This window comes from Pleurodeles waltl, chromosome 6, assembly GCF_031143425.1.
Source record: "Pleurodeles waltl isolate 20211129_DDA chromosome 6, aPleWal1.hap1.20221129, whole genome shotgun sequence".
In the NCBI taxonomy this organism is placed as follows: Eukaryota; Metazoa; Chordata; class Amphibia; order Caudata; family Salamandridae; genus Pleurodeles; species Pleurodeles waltl.
In genome coordinates this window covers 884,907,227-884,930,163 of record NC_090445.1, presented here as the reverse complement: position 1 = coordinate 884,930,163, position 22,937 = coordinate 884,907,227, and the positions used below count along the sequence as shown (strand labels likewise).

The 22,937-nt window shown below is 41.6% G+C and overlaps 1 protein-coding gene across 1 annotated transcript in view; it reads right to left on the bottom strand.

Moving 5' to 3' along the window:
- The window catches only part of ABCC2 (ATP binding cassette subfamily C member 2), a 277,757-nt gene that overhangs the window by 3,005 nt on the left and 251,815 nt on the right, over positions 1 to 22,937 (bottom strand). Inside the window, exons 25-31 of the mRNA XM_069239683.1 lie at positions 20,097 to 20,296; positions 14,516 to 14,642; positions 14,082 to 14,183; positions 8,652 to 8,795; positions 3,818 to 3,976; positions 2,356 to 2,522; positions 780 to 974 (exon numbers count right to left, since the gene is read on the bottom strand). Coding sequence (XP_069095784.1) covers positions 780 to 974; positions 2,356 to 2,522; positions 3,818 to 3,976; positions 8,652 to 8,795; positions 14,082 to 14,183; positions 14,516 to 14,642; positions 20,097 to 20,296 — 1,094 coding nt within the window. The remainder of the gene's footprint in view (positions 1 to 779; positions 975 to 2,355; positions 2,523 to 3,817; positions 3,977 to 8,651; positions 8,796 to 14,081; positions 14,184 to 14,515; positions 14,643 to 20,096; positions 20,297 to 22,937) is intronic.

The window sequence follows — 22,937 nt, the reverse complement described above, 5'->3', positions numbered from 1 at the left end:
TAATGAACATTAATGTGCACAAACCGGTATTGGATTAAGGGGCTGTCCTTGGTATTTTGAGATCTCTATATCTATTTCACTCAAAGTTTATTCGAGGTAGCCGTCAGCAGGACAATAGTGCGTGGGCAAATTTGGAAACAATGCAACAATGTGTCACACCAGAAAGCACTGGGATCTTTTGTATAGCATTTGTATATATTTTCTGGTCTATACATGGCTTGGCACACAACTTTGGATTGGCAAACTGTTTATTTTAATTGTACTTAATAAGCTAAATTAATTTCTGTTTAAAACATTGATATAATAAACCTTTCGCTGATTATATATTTGTTCACATTTCCCATGGAACCACTATCCAAATTCTTCTTTTTTTTTTATTGACACCCACACTGTTTATAAAGATTGCTAACAGTGGTAAAATATGACAAAATATTATGTCCCTGTTGGTTATTTAATGCATTAGCATACTAAGGCCCATATTTATACTTTTTGTGTGCCGCATTTGCACCATTTTTTGATGCAAAAGCAGCGCAAACTTACAAAATATAACTGTATTTTGTAAGTTTACGCCGCTTCTGCGTCAAAAAATGATGCAAATGTGGTGCAAAAAAACGTATAAATCTAGGCCTAACTCTGTGATTACAGAAAAGTCCTATTTTGTGTTAATGTTGATTCTTACAGGTTAAATAAATTGTTAGGCTGAAGAGGGATAGTGGAAAATGAATTTTGGTAGAGTGTCCAGCAAGGCAAAAAGTGTTTAGCTATTTTTTGTGCTTCACCTGCTGCTGTCCATGATTGTGTGGAGTCGATGTGCAATTGTTAGAACTGTGCAGTCCGCAAACTCATTCCGGATTGTAGTCTGGATCAAATTGTCTGTCTCCAGATCCACTGCAGCTGTTGCCTCATCTAGGATTAGAATTTTTGTCTTCCGAAGTAAGGCCCGCGCTAGGCAGAGAAGTTGCCTCTGGCCAACACTGTGTGATGATAGCAAGCAAATAAAAAAGATAATTAGATTGAAGTATATCACACAAACAATATTAAACACTTGCAGGAGGAGAAAAGACTGGGCGTGTCTCCCTAGAACATGACACAGCAAATTCCTGGTTGGCAAGGACCCTGCATGTCACGCTTCTCAGTTACTCTTCCATCTCATAGCTGACAAGGGATATTAACAGTGCCACAGTTGCATGCTTTAATCAGGTATTCATGATGACAACGATATGTTGTATCTCGCTTGTTGAGGTCCACAAAACCAAACTAAGATGCAAAATGTGCTAAGTGCATCATACATAATTATAATGGTAATATGTAGTTGGTATTTAATAAGTTATATAATGGTGCATCTCATTAGGCTTATTTAGACCTGTTTGTTATTATTAGGGCTGTTTTTCATGTTATGGAATTTAATATCGTTGACAACATTGAGGCTAGTTTTATCATACCATTTGCGTGTCTCAGCGCTTTCATATAAAGAATGGTTCAGAAAATTAATTTGACCTTGATCCTTTCAGAAACCTTTTCATTGATTGATATGGTTGAGAAATGTAATGATTTAATATCAGAGTCGCCAGGTCAAGATTCCTTAAATTCATTGTTACTGTTTTAGGGGCTGGTAATGCTAGTCAATATGGCAAATCGTGAACGTTCACAATGCCTGATATCATTGAATGGATGAAAAATGTGAAGAAAAAAAAATCAGACTGCACAGAAACCACATGTGATCAGATAAGTTTTAAACATAGGTGGTTACCATGTTTGACCTACAAATGAGTCATAAGCTACAGCACTACAACATTTAGAGCCCAGCAAGTGTGTTTTGTAGGAAACAAGCAAGAGTATACAACGATTGTTAATTTCTGGACATTACTTGCTTCTGGGACTGATAACCTGTCACATATTTGCAAAAGCAATCTCGAAAATTAACTGAGGAGTTTAGGTGTTAAATTATATGAGAACAGAGGGAAAATCAATGTAAATCTGTTTGGTTAAACCAAAATTGCAACAGAAATCAATAGACCATATTCAAGCTTGAATTTAAAATACAAGGGAATTCAACTGAAGCATTCTCTTTCATAGTCTGTATATTTCAAGAACTTATATGCCTGTAACTAGATCCCATAGACACCACTTTTAACTGTCAGAAGCGGAAATTCCCTTTGTGGAGTTAGGCACAATCCTGCCTACTGTTTCTAATCCTGTGTTTCACTGTTAAGGTTCCCTGATAAACACTGGTTGAATCCTTTGGTTCCACACATTGTGTTATACTAGCAGTCTCTTTATGTACAAGGCTCTCTGTTGCCCCCACTTGTTATTTACCTATCCTCACCTAGCTACCTTTTGTCCTGACTACTGTACCTTAAGTTCTCTCCACCTTCGCTCACTTCATGGTTCAGCTTTTGTTGGAGACCTTCAGCAAACCTTTTGAGATGGGCCAGTTCCAAGGCCTTCCAGACGGCTTCATCTGAGTATACGTTGAAGGGATCCAAGTTCATCCTCAAAGAACCGGAAAACAACACAGGATCCTAGAAAAATTACAAGTGGTAAGAAGATGCTGTTGATGTTCACTGAAGAGAAATCTAGAGCACCTTAGTTCCACTGATAACCTATTTATTAATTTCAAACATGTTGACACATCATTTGATGTCCCTTCATAATGCATTTGCAAACTAAGGTATCTTGAGGAATCAACAAATTCATGACTGCCAAGGGGTGCCATAAATGATATGTATGTCTCTTATATTTAGATTGCTGTAATAATTGAAAGGCCTTTATGTTTGCAACAGAGGTTGTGCAACAAAGTCTAGAATAGAGTTGTCTCAATATATAAAATGTGATAATGGCTTTATACTAACTATAAACTAAGAGTGAATTATACCGGGGAAATACAAAACAATTGATCCAATTCAAAGAGGGCTATGTAGAAAAGGCAGTATATTGTTCCTATTACACTACATATAAAGCAAATGTTTGAATTTTATTAGTTTCACCAATAATCTCTGGAGTACTCTTGAAAATCTAAGTCAGCTGTAGATTTCCACGAGTATTCATATATGTAAAAATTCAGAGGTGTAATGTCCAATATGTGCATTTGTAAATTGATCACCTGTGCATTTATTCATTTTTTAAGGGAATATATTTTTTCTTGTGGACAGACTACTTGCGTTATATCTCCATTACATATGGGGGTGTACCTCCTCATTTTCATCCTTGAAACACATTAATCCTCAGCACTTGCTTTGAGTGTGTTTCCAGGGTGCTAAAGTACATGTATAGGATAGAGTATAGTACCAAACCTTTCTCAAAGGTAGATCGCACAGACATCCAACCTTAACCCTAAATTTTTGATTCAACAGATTAAACCACACTTTTGGAAATCCAGAATTTGCAAATATTTGCAGTAGTAAAAATCACTCCTTTCCTGTTTAGGTGAAGTACGAAACTGATTCTGCCCTTAAATCTAACCTAAATTGAATTAAAATAATGTTGTGAATTGGTACAATGCAAAACAAATTACAGTTTATGCCTATTAACATTACTAAAACAGGTGGACATTGTCTATTTTTTCATCCTGGAAGTATAGTTTGTAGCACTGAATCTTTGAAAGCTTAAATCCTGTCAACTGAAATGCTATGGTTGTGGGAAGACAGTCCTACAAATTGAGACTCAGATTAACTGAAGATTCTTGAAGAGTTCAGCGATGAGTTACCACGGTACAAAGGTTCCTTGAAATGCATGTACAAACAACAGGTGAGACAGTTTTCTCTAATTTGTTGTAATGTTTTAATGCAGTAAGCGTTATTAACTAGCAAACTCCCACCTGTGGGATTATGGTCAGTCGTTGCCGCAGATCATGGAGCCCAATAGTTGCGATGTCTATTCCATCAATCACCATCTTGCCACCAGCCGCCTCAATGATACGGAAGAGACAGTTTGTCAGGGAAGATTTTCCTGCACCCGTTCTACCCACAATACCAATCTGAGGAGAAGGACAGCTTGAGATCAATGCAAGAGTCAATTAAGGAGTTCAAAAGACTGTTTTTTCAGTACAACCTGTTATTTTTTTTAAAAAAATAGAAATTTTAGGTAGCTCTACCCAGGACTGCTCTAACTACAGGAAATGCACAAAAACCTACCCTTCATCTGTTGATCAGGAGGTCCCAAGCCTCCCCATGCTGCTGCATCGGTCTTGCTCCTATCTTTTCCTTGCTTTTCCCCCCATTTTGGTGTGCCTTCTCATTGCTTTTACCTTGTTTTCACTGCTTTCTCCTTGCTTTCCCCCCCATTTTTTGTGTCTTCTTCTTGCCTTTTCCCTTATTTTTTGTGTGCCTTCTCTTTGCTTTTCCTCTTTCTGCTGTTTTTTCATGTGCATTCTCCTTGCTTTTTCCACGTTTTTTGTGTACCTTCTCCTTGCTTTTCCTTTGCCGCTCCTGCATGGCTCGCATTATCGCTGGCCACCCTCCTACCCTGCCCACTGCCTCCCAGCACCCTTCCCTCCTCCCAGGACTTGCTTAATGGAGGCCACAGTGCGACCCCATTATGTAGGTCCCAGAGCCAAGCTTTCCCCGTGCTGCTGCATCACTCTTGCTTCTGTCTTCTCTTTGCTTTTACTTATGTTTCTTGAGTGCCTTCTCCTTGATTTTCCCTTGATCTGACTGCTTTCTCCTTGCTCTTCCCCCCAGTTTTTTGTGTACTTTCTCATTGCTTTTCCCTAATTTTCACTGCTTTCCCTCCTTTTTTTGTGTGCATTCTCCTTTGCTTTTCCCCTATTTGTGTGTGCCTTCTTGCTTATTCCCTGTTTTGTGTATGCCTTTCTCCTTGCTTCTCCCCTTGTTCTCACTGCTTTCTCCTTGCTTTTTCCCCAGTTTTTTGTTCCTTCTCATTGCTTTTCCCTCGTTTTCACATTTCTCCTTTCTTTTCCCCCGTTTTTGCATGCATTTTCCTTGCTTTCCCCCTTTTTGTGTGCCTTCATGCTTTTCTCCTGTGTTGTGTGTGCTTTCTCCTTAATTTTTCCTTCATTTTCACTGCTTTCTCCCTGCTTTTTCTCTTGTTCTCACTGCTTTCTCCTTCATTTTCCCCAGTATTTTGTGTGCCTTCTCGTTGCTTTTCCCTCATTTTCACTGCTTTTCCCTTGCTTGTTCCCTCGTTCTGTGTGCTTTCTCCTTCCTTTTTTCTTGTTTTCATGGCTTTGTCATTGCGTTTCCCCTGTTTTTTGTTTGCCTTCTCCTTGCTTTTCCCTTGTTTTCACTGCTTTCTCCTTGCATTTCTATTGCAGCTCCCACATGCAGCACGTTATTTAACACCTCCCGCCTAGCCTTGCCCAGCACTCCTCCTGCCTCCCAGGACCTTCTTAGTGGAGGCTGCAGCGCAAACCCTTTGAGTAGGTCCCAGGAGCTGCTGCATCGCTCTTGCTCCCGTCTTCACCTTGCTTTTTCAGCGCCTTGAGACCCTTACTGTTGATTTGCCGCACTTTATAATTATTTGATTGATTGATTACTTTGAATCTGGACATCCTGAAGTGTCCTCAGCCATTCTCGCCACTAAATTAGCCATGAGGAAGAAAGACAATTTTCTATAGATACATGTGGATTGGTGCCATAGGGCTATAATGATGCTGTATACTGGGGCAGAAAAATTACATTTTGGTTTAATTTATGAGTTTCTCAAAAGAATGGCCAGTAAAACTTGCCAATAAACGTGGGAATTTTACCTTGAAAAGGTGATGTTAGGAAATCATTTGAGTAGCAAGTTAGCTTTTTCTTCATGGTAACCCTAGATTTTTCACCTTTTTTTGGAATTTATTTTTGTAACATTTGGACTCTGTGTCCTGTGACGCTGCTATTTAGTGCCACATTGCATGTGTGCTTGCTCTAAAATGGTATTGCTAAAATTGGTTTCATCCAACAAGTCTGTCTAACTTTCCCAGAAGGCCATATTAGATGGTGGTGAAACTTAACTAATGGCATGGAAACTAACTGCCATATGCGAGCTGCAGTGTGCATTTACATTGCCTATATACATAACAAAAGTATTTGGCTGCCAGAAGACCTATTGTGCTCTAGCTGGGCTGCAGCTTAAAGGCACTCAGTAATACATGGTAAAGACATGGTAAAGAAAAGAGCAAACCCAAACCAATTTTTATTATATAATAATGTCACCCCTAAAAGGTGCCTGCAAGCCCACAAGATAGTGTGCCTAATATATTAAATAGGTAGCACACTATCTCCTGAAAAAATGTGCCTTCTGTGTGACTGAAAGGCTGATCATTACTGTGTAGGTCTGCCCACATTTTTCATAGGAGGGGCCTAGGTATAATTAAAACATTTAAATTTATAGCTTTGCCTGGCAAAATGTTAGCAAAGTTATTTTCATAATCTGATTAAATGGTGAAATCAGATTTTGTTAACTTAAGTGGAAAAGTAACTTATGAAAATGTACTTTAGCCTGCCTGAGCTAGAACTGGTTTAAAGTGAATTCTGCCACTTTTTACTCCACCAAAGCTGGAGAACAAATACTTCATGGGAAGAGTTCATGGCCATGGCTCAGAAGACAATTGCCTGTGTCTGAGGCCAACATACATAGGCGATGTTCACTACTGACCACCTAGCACGTGGCACCAACTGCTTCCCTGTCTCCCCGGGGTGGATACTATAGTGACCTCAAATTCAGGGTCAGTAATCAAATAATGTAAGGTGCATGCATTTTACCTCTCCTTTGTCTTCCTCTCTCTACGAGCCTTGGTGAAGCAGCACTCATCGAGCACCACTCTGATCAACACAACACAAGTCTTCATGGACAAGCTACACTGCAATTTAACACTCCTCAAACCAAGCACTAAAGCACTTCTGTGTCTCGTTAGTGGTATGAAGCACTATATAAATGCCAGTGCAATTACAATTATACCTAGGATTCTAGTGCCTCTCCAATCCGTTGATAAATTCTTCATACAAAGACTCAGCAGTCAGTTGAGGTGGATGCTAAAAATATTCACTTACAAGAGTCTATACAGAACCGTAAGCAACTATTCATAAGCAAATATCAGTGTTTACTCTGTGGGCTTTTCTCTCTGGTATTTGTATAGTGGGCTACATTCTAAAAGAAAATGTAAAAATAAAGGTAGATAGAACCCATGGACAGAATTACTATGGAGTCAAACGATGTAAAAGTAAAATAGATTCCTATACATCTTGGTACTATCCTGACTCCTGAATGGAATGTTATCAGCGATGTCTACAAACACTTAACTAATGTAAGACTTTATTGGTTATGATTTTATTTCTACCAAAATTAAGGCCTTTGAAAACGTCACTGAGTTTAAAAAAAATAGTTATAAAGGAAATGGTTAACACAACAAATAGAGGATCACAGAAGTGAAAATAGTATGGTGTGTAAACAGGTAAGTCGAAGGTTAGGGCGATCCACCTGAAAGATAGTTGAATAAAGTTCAGGAGTCTTTTGGGCAATATTATAAGGTAGGCAGGCAGCAAATTTTGTATGTACAGAGGCCAGAAGTCCATGTTGCATTTTCAGTCAGGCCACTTTGTTGTGGATTATAGTAAAGTAGCAAAGGCTCTTGAATCAGATGTTTGTGGACTACACATCGGAGATAGAAAGTAGGAAAGTGGCTCTAACCAAGCTTAATGTGAGCCCTGTGGCTTATCAAAAATAAATGTATGCATAGAAACAGACTCCTCTTCCTCGAGTGGGGGAGGACAAGAACGAAGGCATGTTTTATTAGCAGCAATATAAGCATTGCTTGTTCATTAAATTTTAGGTAACGCGCATCCAGTGGGGTTTGGAAGGCAATGAATTTTACCTAATAAAAAAAACTTGCATCATTTCCAGTCTGTGCCAGTGTTAAGGTCCCTAGCATATGTGCCACTTAATCACTATATTGAATGTTTCTGATGCCATCACAACCCGAAAAAGTATTGACAAAGCCAATAGGTCTGGTGTTCACTGCCAGCCTTTGAGCTTTGTCAATTTCTATTTTGTTTTGTCATAGTTTTGTAAAACTTTATTTTTGGGGAAGTTGCAAACATTGGACAAAAGCAAAAAGGTTTCAGTTAAAAAAAATAAAAATTGTCCCCAACACTGCAGGGAACTACTTTTAGTGTTGATGCGTTTCTTGTGAAATTGCAGAAAGCTGTCATTCACAGTCAAATGAGCTCATTGCCCAATGATCCATGTTGGTTGTTGTAGTAGGTGCAAGAAAAATGTGAATGACAGCAGACAAGTGGATGAAAAGAGCTGGCCGAAAGGCCATACAAATAAGTATATAACATGTCTAACTTTAGTCAAATCAAGGGCCTGACTTATACATTTTTAGCGCCGCATTTGCATAATTTTTTGACGCAACAGAGGCGCAAACGTACAAAATATAATTGAATTTTGTAAGTTTGTGCCGCTTTTATGTCAAAAAATGACGCAAATGCGGTGCTAAAAAAGTATAAATCAGGCCCCAAATGTCTTGGCTAACAACAGACCTAACAATAATTAGCAGCCTGTCAAGGTAATCTGTACTAGCACAATTCAACAAGCACACCTGCACTAACAATTCTACCATTCTCCGATAATTCTTAAATGTGGGACATTCTTGCTTCACAAATCTACATTTCATTAATTTCAACTGTCAGAAAATTTGAATTACTTACCTTCTCATTACTCTGGATGTCACAAGATATTCCATGCAAAACTAGGTCCAATTCTGGGCGGTACCGAACTTTATAGTCAATCAACTGTATCTGCCCTTTGTCTGGCCAGTTTTCTGGAGGGCGATGATCTGTCACCCATGGTGCCTGAAATATCATACAAAGCAATGATTACAAATCTTGAGGCTCAGGGTTCTACCTCCTCCACTATGACAGGTTTATAGGTTAAATCTCACCACCATTAAAGACACACCAGCTAACAGCACGTCTCTGTGGGAGAGAAAAGGGTTAATTAAGGAACCACCTGAGCTGGAGGGCCTCCCCTTCTGCCTTCCACATTTTGGTTTCAAGCTAAAAGTTGATGTCACCTGCTGTGGCCATGATCTAGATAGTGTCCTCATTTTAGTTTGGATAGGAAGGAGCAGGAAGTGAGGCCAGAGGGCCATGATAGCAAGCTTTCATAAAGGAAGTTACAAGGAAGTTCAGCAGTTATTGAACAAGGAATACCTGATTGTAAGAAACAGGGTTTCTGGTTGGCTAGGGTATGCACCTAAGCCAGGCAGAACCCACCATTCTAGTCAGGGCAAGTAAGTTACACACCAAAAATAACCTGTGCTCACCACCTGGAAGCTTGGCACAAAGTAGTCAGACTTATCCCCAGAGGTCATGTGTAAAACGTTTGCACAACACACACATACCAGTGACACAATGAATACACCACAAAAAGAGGCTCCTTGTGGGGTTATATAAAAAAAATACCATGTATAGGCCCCGATTCTCAAAGGTTTAGCGATGGATTAGTGTACCTTTTGTAACGCTAAACTGATGCAAAACGCTGCTTTGCATTACTTTGCGTTAAGGGGGCTTTACATGGGTGGTACATGGGCATACCATTGCCATCATCCATGCTATTTGACAGTAAATCCTATTCTGAAACATCAGAAGAAAGAATTTAGCACAAAAAATTAATGCAGTTGAAAAACAAGCATTAAAACGAGAAATGTTTTTATTTCTCTCTGCTTTCTGACTTTGTATGTGTGCTGCACTGTACAGCACACATACAAAGTAGGAAAAGCATTTCCACTTGTCTAGGCATAGTATTTTGTACAAGGATACGCTTCCTGCACAAAACCTATACTAGACTCACACATACACACACAAACACCCAATCCACCCTAGCTCTATGGTGCTAAGGAGTGTGAGTGGCGCACAGGAGATGAAATCAGCACTGGCACTAGAGAGAGGGGAGGAGAGAGCAATTTCTAAGTGAATATGGCACCCTCCTGCTCTCTCCTTGTCATGTAGTGCAGCATTTTTGTCTGCTGCACTGCGCTGTGTGACACCTTTCAGAATCTTGGCCATAGACCGAAAACAATATGAGCCAGTAGTTATTTTTTCACCTAGGTAGCAGTGGCGTCACTCCCCCCACCCCCTACACCAGCAGCAGAAGCTGCAAACTTTTTACATCGAAAGGAGAATAAGCTATGTTTATTATCCTTTCATTGTCAAATGGGCGGGGCTATGGGGGTGACGAGCAGTGAGGGGAGTGCACAGAGCACTCCCTTCAGTGCGCATATATGTTTGGCCGGCCTTTTCACACCGGCCAAACACACATATGCAATAGGCTCTCGCCAGCCTGGCACTGTGTTGCCAGGCTGGAGAGAGCAGACCCAGGCTTCCAGCCTGCCTGGGAGTGCCCTGGCTGGGTGCTCCCAGCCAATCCTAACGCTGCTCTGAGCAGCATCAGGATTTGCCGCAGGGTAGGCTGGGAGCCTGTGCCTGCAGCCTGCCTTCAAGGAGGAGCAGCAGTAAGTTTTTAAAAATGTATTTTAATTTATTGATATCCCCCCGCATTCCCCCTGGGCGCCGCCCCTCCCCCTTTAACCACGGTGAGCCACAACTGCTAGGCAGTTGTCAAAACATCACAGTAAGGGCACTAAGAGGACTTCAATTACATTGTAAAACATCATGAAACAGCATTACTGTGCAGGCATATTGTATAGTACTTGCTATCCTGATTACAAAAGGCATCAAAGACAGACATCAATAGGCTTAGGGCAGGTAATAAGACAGATCATGAAGTACATACATGAATCACCCAAAATAGCCACAGCGCCCCTTTTATAGGTTGTATGGTAAGTAATGCCAGAACATAGGGCACAGGGTCATTTGCACACCTATAATAGTCATTATGGTAATTCCCAGTGAGGGTTTCCTAACAACCAAGCGGGAGCCTCCATCGAGAACTCACCCAACAAGGTATGGCACAACCCAGGCACACAATGCCCCAAGGTGCATAGGCAGCAATACCAGGTACCAATTGCATAATCTAGCAGGCACTTATTACAGCGGTCCCGCATGGAGGCCTCGCTCTGTCCTCTCCGCCCCTAGGGTCACAGAAAGAGATATGGCCACCCAACACTGAAAACTCCTGATGGCGGGGGATGTCAGGGATGCCCCTACTCGCACAAGTGTGGGCAATCACCCGTATCTCCACAGGGCCACCCTAGCCTGCTTGGGAAATATGTGGAGCCGCCAGCAAAGGAGTGCGGGCGGCTGAAGAACTCCCTCGGAGCCAGACTCCTTTGCTGTAATCCTGGGAAGGACGATCTCATAGGGGAAGACTAGTGTGGGTGGAGGGCCCCCCCTGCTTTCTTGGGGTCCCACTCACTCAGTACCTGATGCTGGCTCCAGGAGCAGGTGTTGGCCAGCCCTCGTGAGTTGGGTCTGTATTGGGATTCCTTAAGTGGAGATCTGTCAAGCAGGAGGACACAGCACGGAGGCCCTGGGTGCCAGCTGATGCGTAAAACAGGACCCCGGTAAGCCTACGTCGGCCCTCAGTCCTTGTATCCCATGATGGGGGTGCAGGTTCAGTGGGGTGACATCGCAGTCACTCCCGCTGGCTTTTCATCGGTGCTATGGCACCCACTACAACTGACGGAGACCGCCATGGGTTTTATCAGTGCGAAGCACTGTCCTCAACCCACTAGACTTGGATGACACAGCAGGCAGCAAAAGGCAAGCTACACGGGTTCGTGGGATTAAGGCTAGAGATAGCCGTCAGGCATTACCAATCCTAGGGAATCAATTGCAAGCAGGCTTCTCCAACCGAGGTGACAGATGAAGTGCTCACCATGCACTACGAAGACACCACAAAGTATTACCACAAGGGCTCTTCCCCGGGGATAGACCCTGCGAGCCAGGGAGCAGGCAAGCAGCATTCTCCCTGCGCTGGGCTCTCAGGGTGGCACTAAAGGGGGGCACAAAGGAGGCAGGCAAGCCAGCAGAACAGAACAGAACAATGATGGCGGTCCCACCTGGCAGTCCCACAGTGCTGAGTGAACCCAGTGAGCAGCTGGCAGCAGGGCAGCATGCATAAAAGCAATCCAGATGAGCCCTTTGTGCCATGCAGCGGATACCAGATAGCAGGGAAACAAACAGAAGATCAGTCCAAATGAGTCCTTTTGCAGCTCAGCAGTCCTTCTGACAGAAGTTCAGTCCCAGTTCTGAAAGTGTTCTAAAAATCATGGAGCAACTTATACTCCAAAATGCCTTTGTCTTAGGGGTAACTTCAAAAGAACCCTTTCAAGTCAGCCATGTATCCAGAAATCAGTAGGAGGTAATCAGTCTATTATGTAAGGGCAGGACACAGCCTATTCACATGTAAGGTGTGAAAGACCCTCCCTCTCCCAGCCCAGGATGACTGTCAGTATGCAGACGCCTCTTCTGTCACACCCAGCCCTTCCTGTGTTATTGTTGTCTGGAAAGTATGCACCCAGTGGCGCTGTCACTTTGCCCCAGACGTGGGTTGGAGTCAGGCTGCAAAGCACTAGAGGTATAAGCACACAGAAAAGCCCACTTCCTAAAAGTGGCATTTCTAAAATAGTAATGAAAAATCCACCAACAACAGTAGGCATGATTTTTCACTTCCATTCCAAACATGCCCATGCTATTCCTCACAGATCAGAAATGACCACGTAGACATATATAATGGAATTCACAATGCAAACCTATGGGAGGAGCAGCACTCACAGTAGTGAAAAAAAGAAATAGGCTGTTTGTTCCTAATAGGACATGTAACACATAAAAATGTATGCCCTACCTCTTACACACAGCATCCTGCCCCATAGGGCTACGTAGGGCCTGCCTTAAGGGTGATCTAGGTGTACTAAAAAGGAGATTTAGGCCTTGGCAAGTAGTTTGACAGGCCAAGTCAATGTGGCAGTACACTGTGCAGGAAAGCACTGCATTGGCAGGCCTGAGACAAGTTTGAGAGTCCACTCATGTGGGTGGCACAACCTGCGCTGCAGGCCCACTAGTAGCATTTAATTTAAAGGCTCTGGGTATACATATATCCCTTTACAAGGGACATAATAGTAAATTAAATAAGCCAAAGAGGTGTAAAGCATGCACTTTAGCATGGATTAGCAGTGGTAAAGTGCCCAGAGTCCTAAAGCCAACAGAAAGAGGGTCAGAAAAATAGGAGGAGAAAGGCAAAAAGTATGGGGATAACACTGCAGAAAGTGCTGGAATTACAGTTTACAAATGTGCTTAAACTTATGTTGGGAGTATTCCATATATTTAAAAAACAGAATTTCTCAAGAGACAGATTTACTAAGCCCTTGTATTATGCAATGTGATGCAAGGCTACGCAAGGGCTTAAGTGAGTTAGTAGGCCACGCAAAGCCACCTTGCATGGCTTAGTAAATCCAAAGTAATGCAAGGTAGGCAACTCACTGCCTTACATTACTCTGTGGTGGGAAAGCGTTTGTGTACATTCACCCATGTGTTGGGTGTTCCCATGCATCCACCCATGGATTTTGACGCAGATTTACTGAGGGTAGTAAACATGGTATGCCTTCCCAACAGAGGTGTAACGAGGAAAATATATTTATTTCTCCTTGTTATTTCCTCTTTCTACGTGTTGTAATCTGCAGCAATCATAGAAAGAGGAAAATGCCTTTAAGGATTGTTTTTGTGCAGAAAGAGCTCCATTCCTGCACATAGTAATCCTGCCTGTAATGCAGGCACCCTTGTACCATGGAGCAAGGGTGCCTGTGTTGGCGCTTGGCAGCACCCAGTGTGCCAGGGCAGGGGGAGAGCAGGGATGTGTCATATCTTAATAGCTATGCCACTTTCCTGCTATCTCTTTGTAATGCCGAGAGTTGTGTTGCTTCTTTGTGTGACATTTATGTGACATTTTATTAAATCTGGCCCTCAGTATTTAGCAATGATACTGAAATGATTCTACCCATTCACTTCACCTCTAGTGCTCCAGTGATGGTCTAGGAGTGTACTACATGCTAAACGTGGGATCATATGTGCACACTGCATCTGAGTGAGCATCCTGCTCTAATCACAGTCTGAAGCAGGCACAGATATGAACAACGCAACCATAACATTACAGTGAAGTTGTGTTTACTCCCTTCTCACCTCATTCTCCACCTCGATGTATTCATGAACTCGCTCCACTGCTACAATGTTGGTCTCCAGTTCTGAGGTCATCCTCACCAACCAATTCAGTGTCTGAGTTACCTGTGATTGACAAGTGTAATAGCAAATAACTCTAAGGCTAAGGAATCCACCACTGACACAAATAAATAGAATTTCATTACAACATTGTTCTATTTGATACAATACGTAACACATCCAAAAACAAATACCAGTAATTTTATAGCTCTTCATGCTGGATTGAAATGCTATGAGGTGATATTCTTGCACTCAGCATAATATAACCCAAAAGTAACGTTTTCCACGTGGGGACATTGGACAGAAGACCTACATCAAAACTCAAAGCCGATATAGACGACTGATTATTGAACACAAAATTGTACACAATTAAATGTTGTTTTGTAGATGTCACTCACGTTTAGAGCGGAAGAAATGGACAGACCAACAATTCCGCCAGTAAGGGATCCTCTGGCAAGCACAGCAAAAAGAGCAGCAAAAAAGACAGTGAGGTTTCCAAGAAACTCTAGACGAATGGCAAGCCATCTGCAGGAAGCAGAAAAACAATATGGAACTAACGTTCTATATACCAGCAGACATTTTTTCCTTCACTCCAAGACAATCTGATCCCTGCCTGTTATTTCCAGTGACTTATGAGCTGATAAGTGATTTGAAATAACTTTAAAACCCTTTAATTTTACTTTTTTCTATGAGTTCTGGTATTGTCCTTGAAATAAGTGATACTGCAGGACACACAAATTCTGTTTATGTCTATTGGAGATATTAACGATCAGTGTAGGCAGGAGCGGCTTGCAGGGCACGGAAGGGGTGGGGCGGCGCGCGGGCGGAGGGAGGGAAATAAACTTTAAAGTAAATAAAAAGAAAAAACACTTACCTTCGCCATCACCTCTGCGCCGCTCAGCTTCTCTGCTGCAGGCAGACACAGGCTCCCCGCCTGCCTTGCGGCCAATCCTGACGCAGGATTGTTTGGCTGGCCCAAGACGGCCAGCCAAACATACATGCACTTTGAGGGGGAGTGCTGTTTATCACCCCATGGCCCTGCCCCATGGGGTGCGCTCCTCCACCTAATGAAGGAGCCATCCCTGCATGTAGGTTTCACACTGATCAAGTAGGTAGACTAACAACACAGATTCAGGGGCAGATTTATGGAAAGTGGTGCTGCACCGACTGCAGCACCACTTTCCCTGCGCCCCTTGGCACCCCCCTAGCGCCACCATGTGTGCACCATATTTAAAATACGGTGCACCATGGCGCAGGGTAGGGGGCAATAGCATCATTTCATATGACGCTATCGATGTACTCTGCAGGAGTAGCGCCAAAATATTGGCGCTACTCCTGCAGAGTATATAGGGCTCCACTCTAAAGAATGGAAGCCCACTTTTAACGCCTTCTCTTAAGCAGCTGTTAAAGGTGCCTTACAAAATGCCGCAAGGAAATCTCATAGATTTCTTTACCCCATTTTTCCGGCTCCCCTAATGAGGGAACGCCTTTTCTGCATACATTATGCCTGGGGCAGGCATAATATAATGCAAAGGGTTACAGGGTGGTGCAGTGCAAGCACTGCGCCACCCTGTAAATAAGGCGCAGGAATTTCAGCCTCGTTGGGCCACATTACCGTAAAAAGTAATGACGTTAATGTGGCTCAAGGTGGCGCTAGGGCATCATAAATATACCCCTCAGTACTTAAGAGCTACACAGTGCCATATTTTATTGGTAACAAGTCATAGGAATAAAAGGTCTGATTTAGAACATATTTGTTTGCAATCTATTAGCCACTACTCAATTTGCAAAACAAAAGTCATAGGACCCATATTTTTCTTTAAAGTACTGAGCCTGTAGCAACCACAGCCTCTTATCAAAAAAGTCATGCAGTGTGCGCTGAAGACGCATTAATCATAGCCAGTGACCCACAGAACTCTAACATTTTGGTATTAAAAACACTACGAATGTGTGTATAAACGTATATTTGTATGTATGGACAAGATTTCCTGCAAGGTGACAAACGCATTTTCTCAGGGGCAAGCACAAAAGTTTGGATTTTGCTTGGAGAAAAACAAGTACCATATGGGCAACAGATTAGTGCTTTCTTGGATGCATGCTGAATGCAGGTACCTGGAGACACCCTCATGCACCCACTTCCAGACTCACGAACACACTGCTGCACCCACTACAACACTGATATACTCACTCTCACACCCAGAAAATCTGACAACCACTCTCACCCCCAGATACGCCCTCTCACACCTATTCTCACACCCAGCGAGGCCCCAGACAACTCCCGCCATGCACGGCCGAAGGGCAATGCGCAGCATGGGCATGGTGTTGGGTGGTTAGGGAAGTTGGCCGAAGGGTCTGGCTGCAGGCCAGGTTTTGTGGGCAACCTCTGCTGCACATTGGTGAAGGCTGTGCAGAGTGTAAGGTTGGGTGGTTATAGGGGGTTGGCCACAGGGCCTGGCCACTGGCCATGCATGGTGGTGGCTGGATTAATGTATAGTAATGAAAATTATTATCTGTTAAAAAAAAACATAGAAATTCACTGAAAAAATTAAAGGCTACAGGGACGTTATAGTTAGGCTCACATTTTAAACGTACAAAACCTTAGAAATTTGCAAATTATAGTTATCTCAACTAATTATAACTCGTGCCAGAAGGTAACCATAACTCGCACCCCCGCCATGCACAGTTTTTTCATCAAACATTTTACTGCAAATAGTACATTGATATTATCAATGATGTAATTAAAGATGTCATAAGTGGCATAATTTGGGGGTAATTACCACTGCATGGCGAGGGTGCGAGTTATAGTTAGTTACCTTAGGGCACAAGTTATAGTTAGTTGAGATAACTCTAACTATAACTGGTGAATTTCTAAGATCTTGTACGTTTAAAATGTGAGCCTAACTATAACGTCCCTGTAACCTTTGTTTTTTTCAGTGAAAATATATATATATATATATATATATATATATATATATATATATATATATATATATATACTTATGTTATATATAATATTACAGTTGGAAAAACATCACACAACCCCTCTTCAGAGGGCCTAAAAATAATAATCACCACACAAATCCTTTACCCTCAGATTTTTTCAAAGGGCTAACCAACAGCAAAACCACTGTCTACTACAGTAATCTGTGAGATTCCATGTAACACAATACTGGTCTACAGCATTGAACATCGTTTCACAATTCACCTTTTATCACCTATTGGCTTTAACATTCACTTTTCACAGATTTGTAAATCCTACTGCCTTTGTCATGACTTTTCATAATGTACAATGAGACCTATGGTATTTGACACAACTAATCATAACCAACCTGGACCTACTGTATTGAGCATATGTTTTCCCACTAGGCAGCTATGAAACAAAAGTAATAAACTATAAATATGTACAAAATTAAAGTTGGATAACTAACATACAGATCTTTTTATTGGGCATAACAAGGATTATCATAGTTAAATTTTCTCCCCTGAGGGTTTGAATACATTAAAAAATATCATAAAAGCACACTGTGATCTTAACAGTAGTGTCTTGGTGCTAAGACTGAGCTAACACAAAGAGAGGAACTGTGGCAGACATACAAAACAAGGGGGCATATTTATGAGCCCCTAGCACCTCGGGAGTCCCTTTTCGTGACGCTCCGGTAGCGCAATGCCCTGCGCTGTATTTACAAGGTGGCATTAAGCTACTTCCTGTGGCTTAACATCATCTTGTAAATACAGCCCCTTCACATGCAGCCCTTTGTGTGGAAGGGGCGAATAATGGGTGTTGCTGTGGGTGTGCCACAGCAACACCCATTGCATTTTGACGCTGCCTCAGATTTACGAGTTTTCGTAAACCTGAGGCAGTGCCAAAATCTAACACCACCCCAGAGGTGGCGTTAGCAAGGAGCAACGAGTAGGAATACTTTTATTCCTCCTCGTTTTATGCTTTTTCTATGCGTGCTGCATTCTACAGCACGCATAGAAAGAGCAAAATACCAGACATGATTGTTTAATGCTGAGAAGGTGTCCCTTTTTGCACATAAACAATCATTTCAAAATGAAGCTTTGCACTTGGCACACACAGAAGTGCCAAATCGCAATTAGTGATTGTTTATTTGTAAGAAGGGACACTTTCTCACACAATCAAAACCCTCAACGCAGACATCCTTCCACGATGGTGCAAGGATGCCTGCCTTGGCCTAGGCAGATCAATTTAGCACCAGCACAGGGGACAAACACAGGGATGCACCATATTAAATTAAATATGGCGCATTCCTACGTGGTGAAAATTACGGAGCGTGGTGCTACCAATTTTGGCACAGCGTCTTGCTCCATCATTTTCCTTTAAATATGGCCCAAGGTTTTTCTTTCTTCAGCAACATTCGACTGCCACATGTTCTGTTCATCCTACCAACACTGTTTTGTATCTATGGGTGGTTGAATTCACATTGGAATACCCTTAGCTATGACTCTTAGAATAGTGTATGCACAAAGTGTATGATTCATAAGTGACATCTGAATGTTTTCTCTTTTTTTGGGGGGGAAAGAAGGAACTGTGAAAACAGGGGTTACACTGGGTTGGTGCTCATGAGGACCAGTCCCAGGAACTTTGTTTGAAGATCCAGCAGTTATGCTTTAAAAAAAAAAAAAAAAATGCATTGGGTGTTCACATTATAACAACATTATACACTGCCCCTGCGTCAAGTTTATTACAATAAATCCAGAGGACCGGCACAAATATAGAGTGGGAGCATTGGATAGCGAATTGTTTGATGAGGCTACTGTTGACAGAAAGACACCTGGTGGTCACATCCTGAATAATGAAATTTCCAATCATAAAATAAGCTGGTTTTGCAGTGAGTTTAAAAAACATTTATTATGTTTATAACATCTGATGGCCATTGGAGCTGGGGCTGCTTTTAGATATAGGAATGGCACCTGTAAATAGTTCACTAAGAAAGGCAAATAATAATAGACGCGTTTTTCTGCGGGTGCACAAAAATTAGTGGAACAGAAAATTACAAGGCCTGTATCGGATTTGGTCATGATGTTCCCGGTAACACTGCCAAGCAGAGGATACAGATGGTACACAGCATAGTGCATATTCAGTGAGCTGGGTTTGTGGGGTGCCTTGGTGCAACATGCGCTTAGCAGAGAGTGGTGAGTGCATAAGGCGTAGCATGTACATGTGGGGAACCTTGTGGGGGGTCTAGGCAACTGAGTTTCCAGGTGGTACCACATTACAGAAAATCCACAGCTACATGACCACCATTTTGGAACAGTGAAAAGGTCACTTTACCTTGGGCTGACAATCAGACGGTGGTTATCTTAAAATTACCTCTCACTTGTGTAAAAAATAAAAATAAAAAAAGAGGCAAATGTAGAATATAACAGAACTCAGTAAGGATGTATTTTCAGGTTGAAGCACCAGTCTGAATGTTGAACCAGACAATTGAACTGAAGTGAATAAATACAATCTCTGATGTCACCTTGGAAAGCAACAGCAATAAAATGTAAACAAATGTTTACAAAAAGATATAAAAAGGATTTAAACACACTAAAATATGCCTGAGGTCTTATTTTTCAATAAAATTAACTTTTTTGCATTTTTGATTTAACTTTTTTATACATAAAACATGTTTTCTTGAAAAACAAGCACTTTGTTGTGCAATTATATGCTAATGTAGTTTAAATTATTGTTTAGTTAACATGTGAAATGGGTTTTATTTAGAGGGGAATACTTCTATTGAGTATGTTTTCCGTGTGTGCCAAATAGTCTTTGCCAGCTTTGGTCACTTTTGAAAACAATGCACCTTTTGCATTGCTACAGAAGCTCTCCAAAGGATCACCAAAATGCCATAGGAAGTTAATTTGGTAAGATCTGATTCACGCTAGAGTTTACCCAGGTATTTACAAACAGCCCAGGCATACAATCCCTAACCTCTCGCATTCATTGAGCCTAATACCCTCAGGTTGCCTTACCTGTTGGAGACAATCCAGGAATACACACTTTTTGAATTCAAGTCGATGGTTCTCTCGTTGTGCTGAAGGAATCGGTCCTGATGGCCATAGGCACGGATCACTGATAATCCAGACACTGTCTCCCCAAAGTGGGAATAAATGGGGGACCTTGTGACTGAATCCAAACGTCTCAGTTGTCGGGAAGTGGCAACATATAATCTCTAAAATTATTAGGACAAACTACAATAAGCATATTGCATTTGAACAAGTGATTACAATCCATGGTTTTCTGAGAACGCATTGTAAGAATATAGTATTATCCATATCCACATTAAATTTGCCATTCAAATGCATGGGGTTAAAAGTGTGATGTAGGAAAGTGTCCTTACCTAACAGTCACTTGTTCACATCTGATTGCTTAAATCATGTGACAAATTGTTTTGTTTTATGCGTCTTAGACAGTCCTGATCAATTGGCGATATCCTGGCCAATGTGAAATTAACTGAATTGTATACACTTTCGAAGCTATGTAATGTACATCATATGTAGCAGCAACAACAGTTTTTACAATTTATCTGAAACATTTTTATAACCTGTGCTTATTGATATTTTTACATTAATTGTGTCCATTTTTATAATATATTAATGATGAACAGGTAAACACATAGATTGACAATGCATCACTTAGCCAGGATTGCTGGTATGGCCAGTATTAGATTACCGTATAATATACAATTGTTTTAGAGAATATCAAAGCCAAAATATAGATGGGTGACAATATTATGGCCAGAATATCAAGCGATAAGTGCAGAGATGGAGATGTGGATTTACTATTCTTAACTCCACATCTACTTACCTTGAAAACATACGTCACCAACGTATGTAAATGTGGAGTTAGATGAGGAACATCTGAACAAACTTACTTTTCAACGATATTCTGGTCACAATATTGTAACACATCGATACACTGGCTGTGATATGTCCAGCTCACACTATAGAACACTACCGCTCTAGTACCCGTTGTCAGCATCCGGCTCTCCCTTTACGTTGTTCTGTGTGGTCGAAGAAAGACTATGTGCTGGTATTGATTTAGGTGCAGCCTTTACTTTATTGTCTCCTCCTGCTTCATAGCAAATCTCTCTCCAGTCCTTGTCAAGAGCTCCTGCATTCTCATCCCCTTATGTTTTCCAGTGAGCAGGGTTGCCAGCAATCCACACTTATTTTATTATATTTAAATGACAACACCTTACAACATAAATTGGAAATTGCAAAGTAATTGTTAGTATTTGTAAGCAATTTAGGAAACATTCATGCATGTGTAAAAAGGTTGTCCATCGCTCAAAATGGAAGAAGCTGAAAAGGATTTGAGGGTCTGTATCTATTTTGATGTTCACAACAAATTAGGCGAAGCTGAACAGCAGTTTTGAAATACTATTTTTTGATTTTTAATGTTACATTAATTTACAGAGCGCATCTTCACCCAACTAGGCCACCTTACACTAAACTATTTGACTTCGAGAAGGCTGCTGAGGTGTCATAATACACAGTTATTTATGAAATTCTTAAACTTCAAATAGTTTAGTTCATTCTGTAAACGGTCTCACAGAAAACCAGAACCCACAAATCACAATCGCCCGTTCTGGATTTCTTACATTTATTAACTACCAAAAGATCAGAGAGCATGTTTGTTGTAATTAAGGATTTCTTTTTAGTAAGCAGGAGACAGGTAGCCAGTTTGTGTAGGATAATAGGTTGTATGTTTATTGAAGGGGTTACACGTTAGGTTACAGGTTCCTGAGTGGAGAACCCCACCAGGAGCAGCATCCTCTTTGCTCAGCCCACTCTCTCTAACTGTCCACTCCTTCAGTCACTCACCACTATTCCATGACACCATACACCGGCTGAGCATAACCCATCTCCTTCCATTAGAAAATAATAAAATGCCAACAAAACCATAATAGGCTCTAGCTTAGATAAGCCCTATGAATTATTGACACAGTGGTTGCATCCGACCCAATCCATACAAAACCAAAAGCACACCCATATACAGGTCCCAAAGAACCCTTAACAGACCACCTATTACTCAACCAAGCACAAACAATCAAATGAACTACATAACCAGAAAATGGGTATCTTTAAACCCTCACTCAGATCGGTGCAGGTCATCTTGTGCATAACACAATGGATGTCGTTCAACCCTCACTATTGCAGTAGGCAAAAGGTGTCTTGCAACCGTCATTCTAGACATTCACAGTGGGTATCTTTTAACCCTCATCCAATCTGTGGCAACAGAGAACCTCAAGAATTTAGTAATGGGACCCTTTCAACCCTCGCTCATCCCAAAGCAAAATGATTCGTGAGGTTTAGCAACAGGACTCTTTCAGCCCACACTCATTCCAAGAAAGTCATCTTGTAAAATTAGCAACAGGGCTTGCACTACACGTTCACCCTCTACTTCATACTCTTACAAGCTTAGGGACCAGCACTACACTCACCCTCTACTGCATACTCTTGCAAGCTTAGGGGCTATTACTATATGGTCACTCTCTACAGCATACTCTTTCAGGACCAGGGATAAATATTACATGTTCATGCTCTACTACATACACTTGCAGGTCCAGGAGTAAATACCAGGGACCAATACTACACCACAACATACCCTCTACTGCGCACTCTTGCAGGACTTAAGCAACATGTTTTACATTCACTCTCCCTCTACTGCGTACTCTTGCAGGACCAGGGACACAAAACATGAACTCAGCCGTGGCCACTACTCCTCACAAGAGTACTGCATACTTCTATAGGAGCAGAGACGCAATCGAGGAGCAATAACTCCTCAAGAGATTTTTGGAAGACAACAAA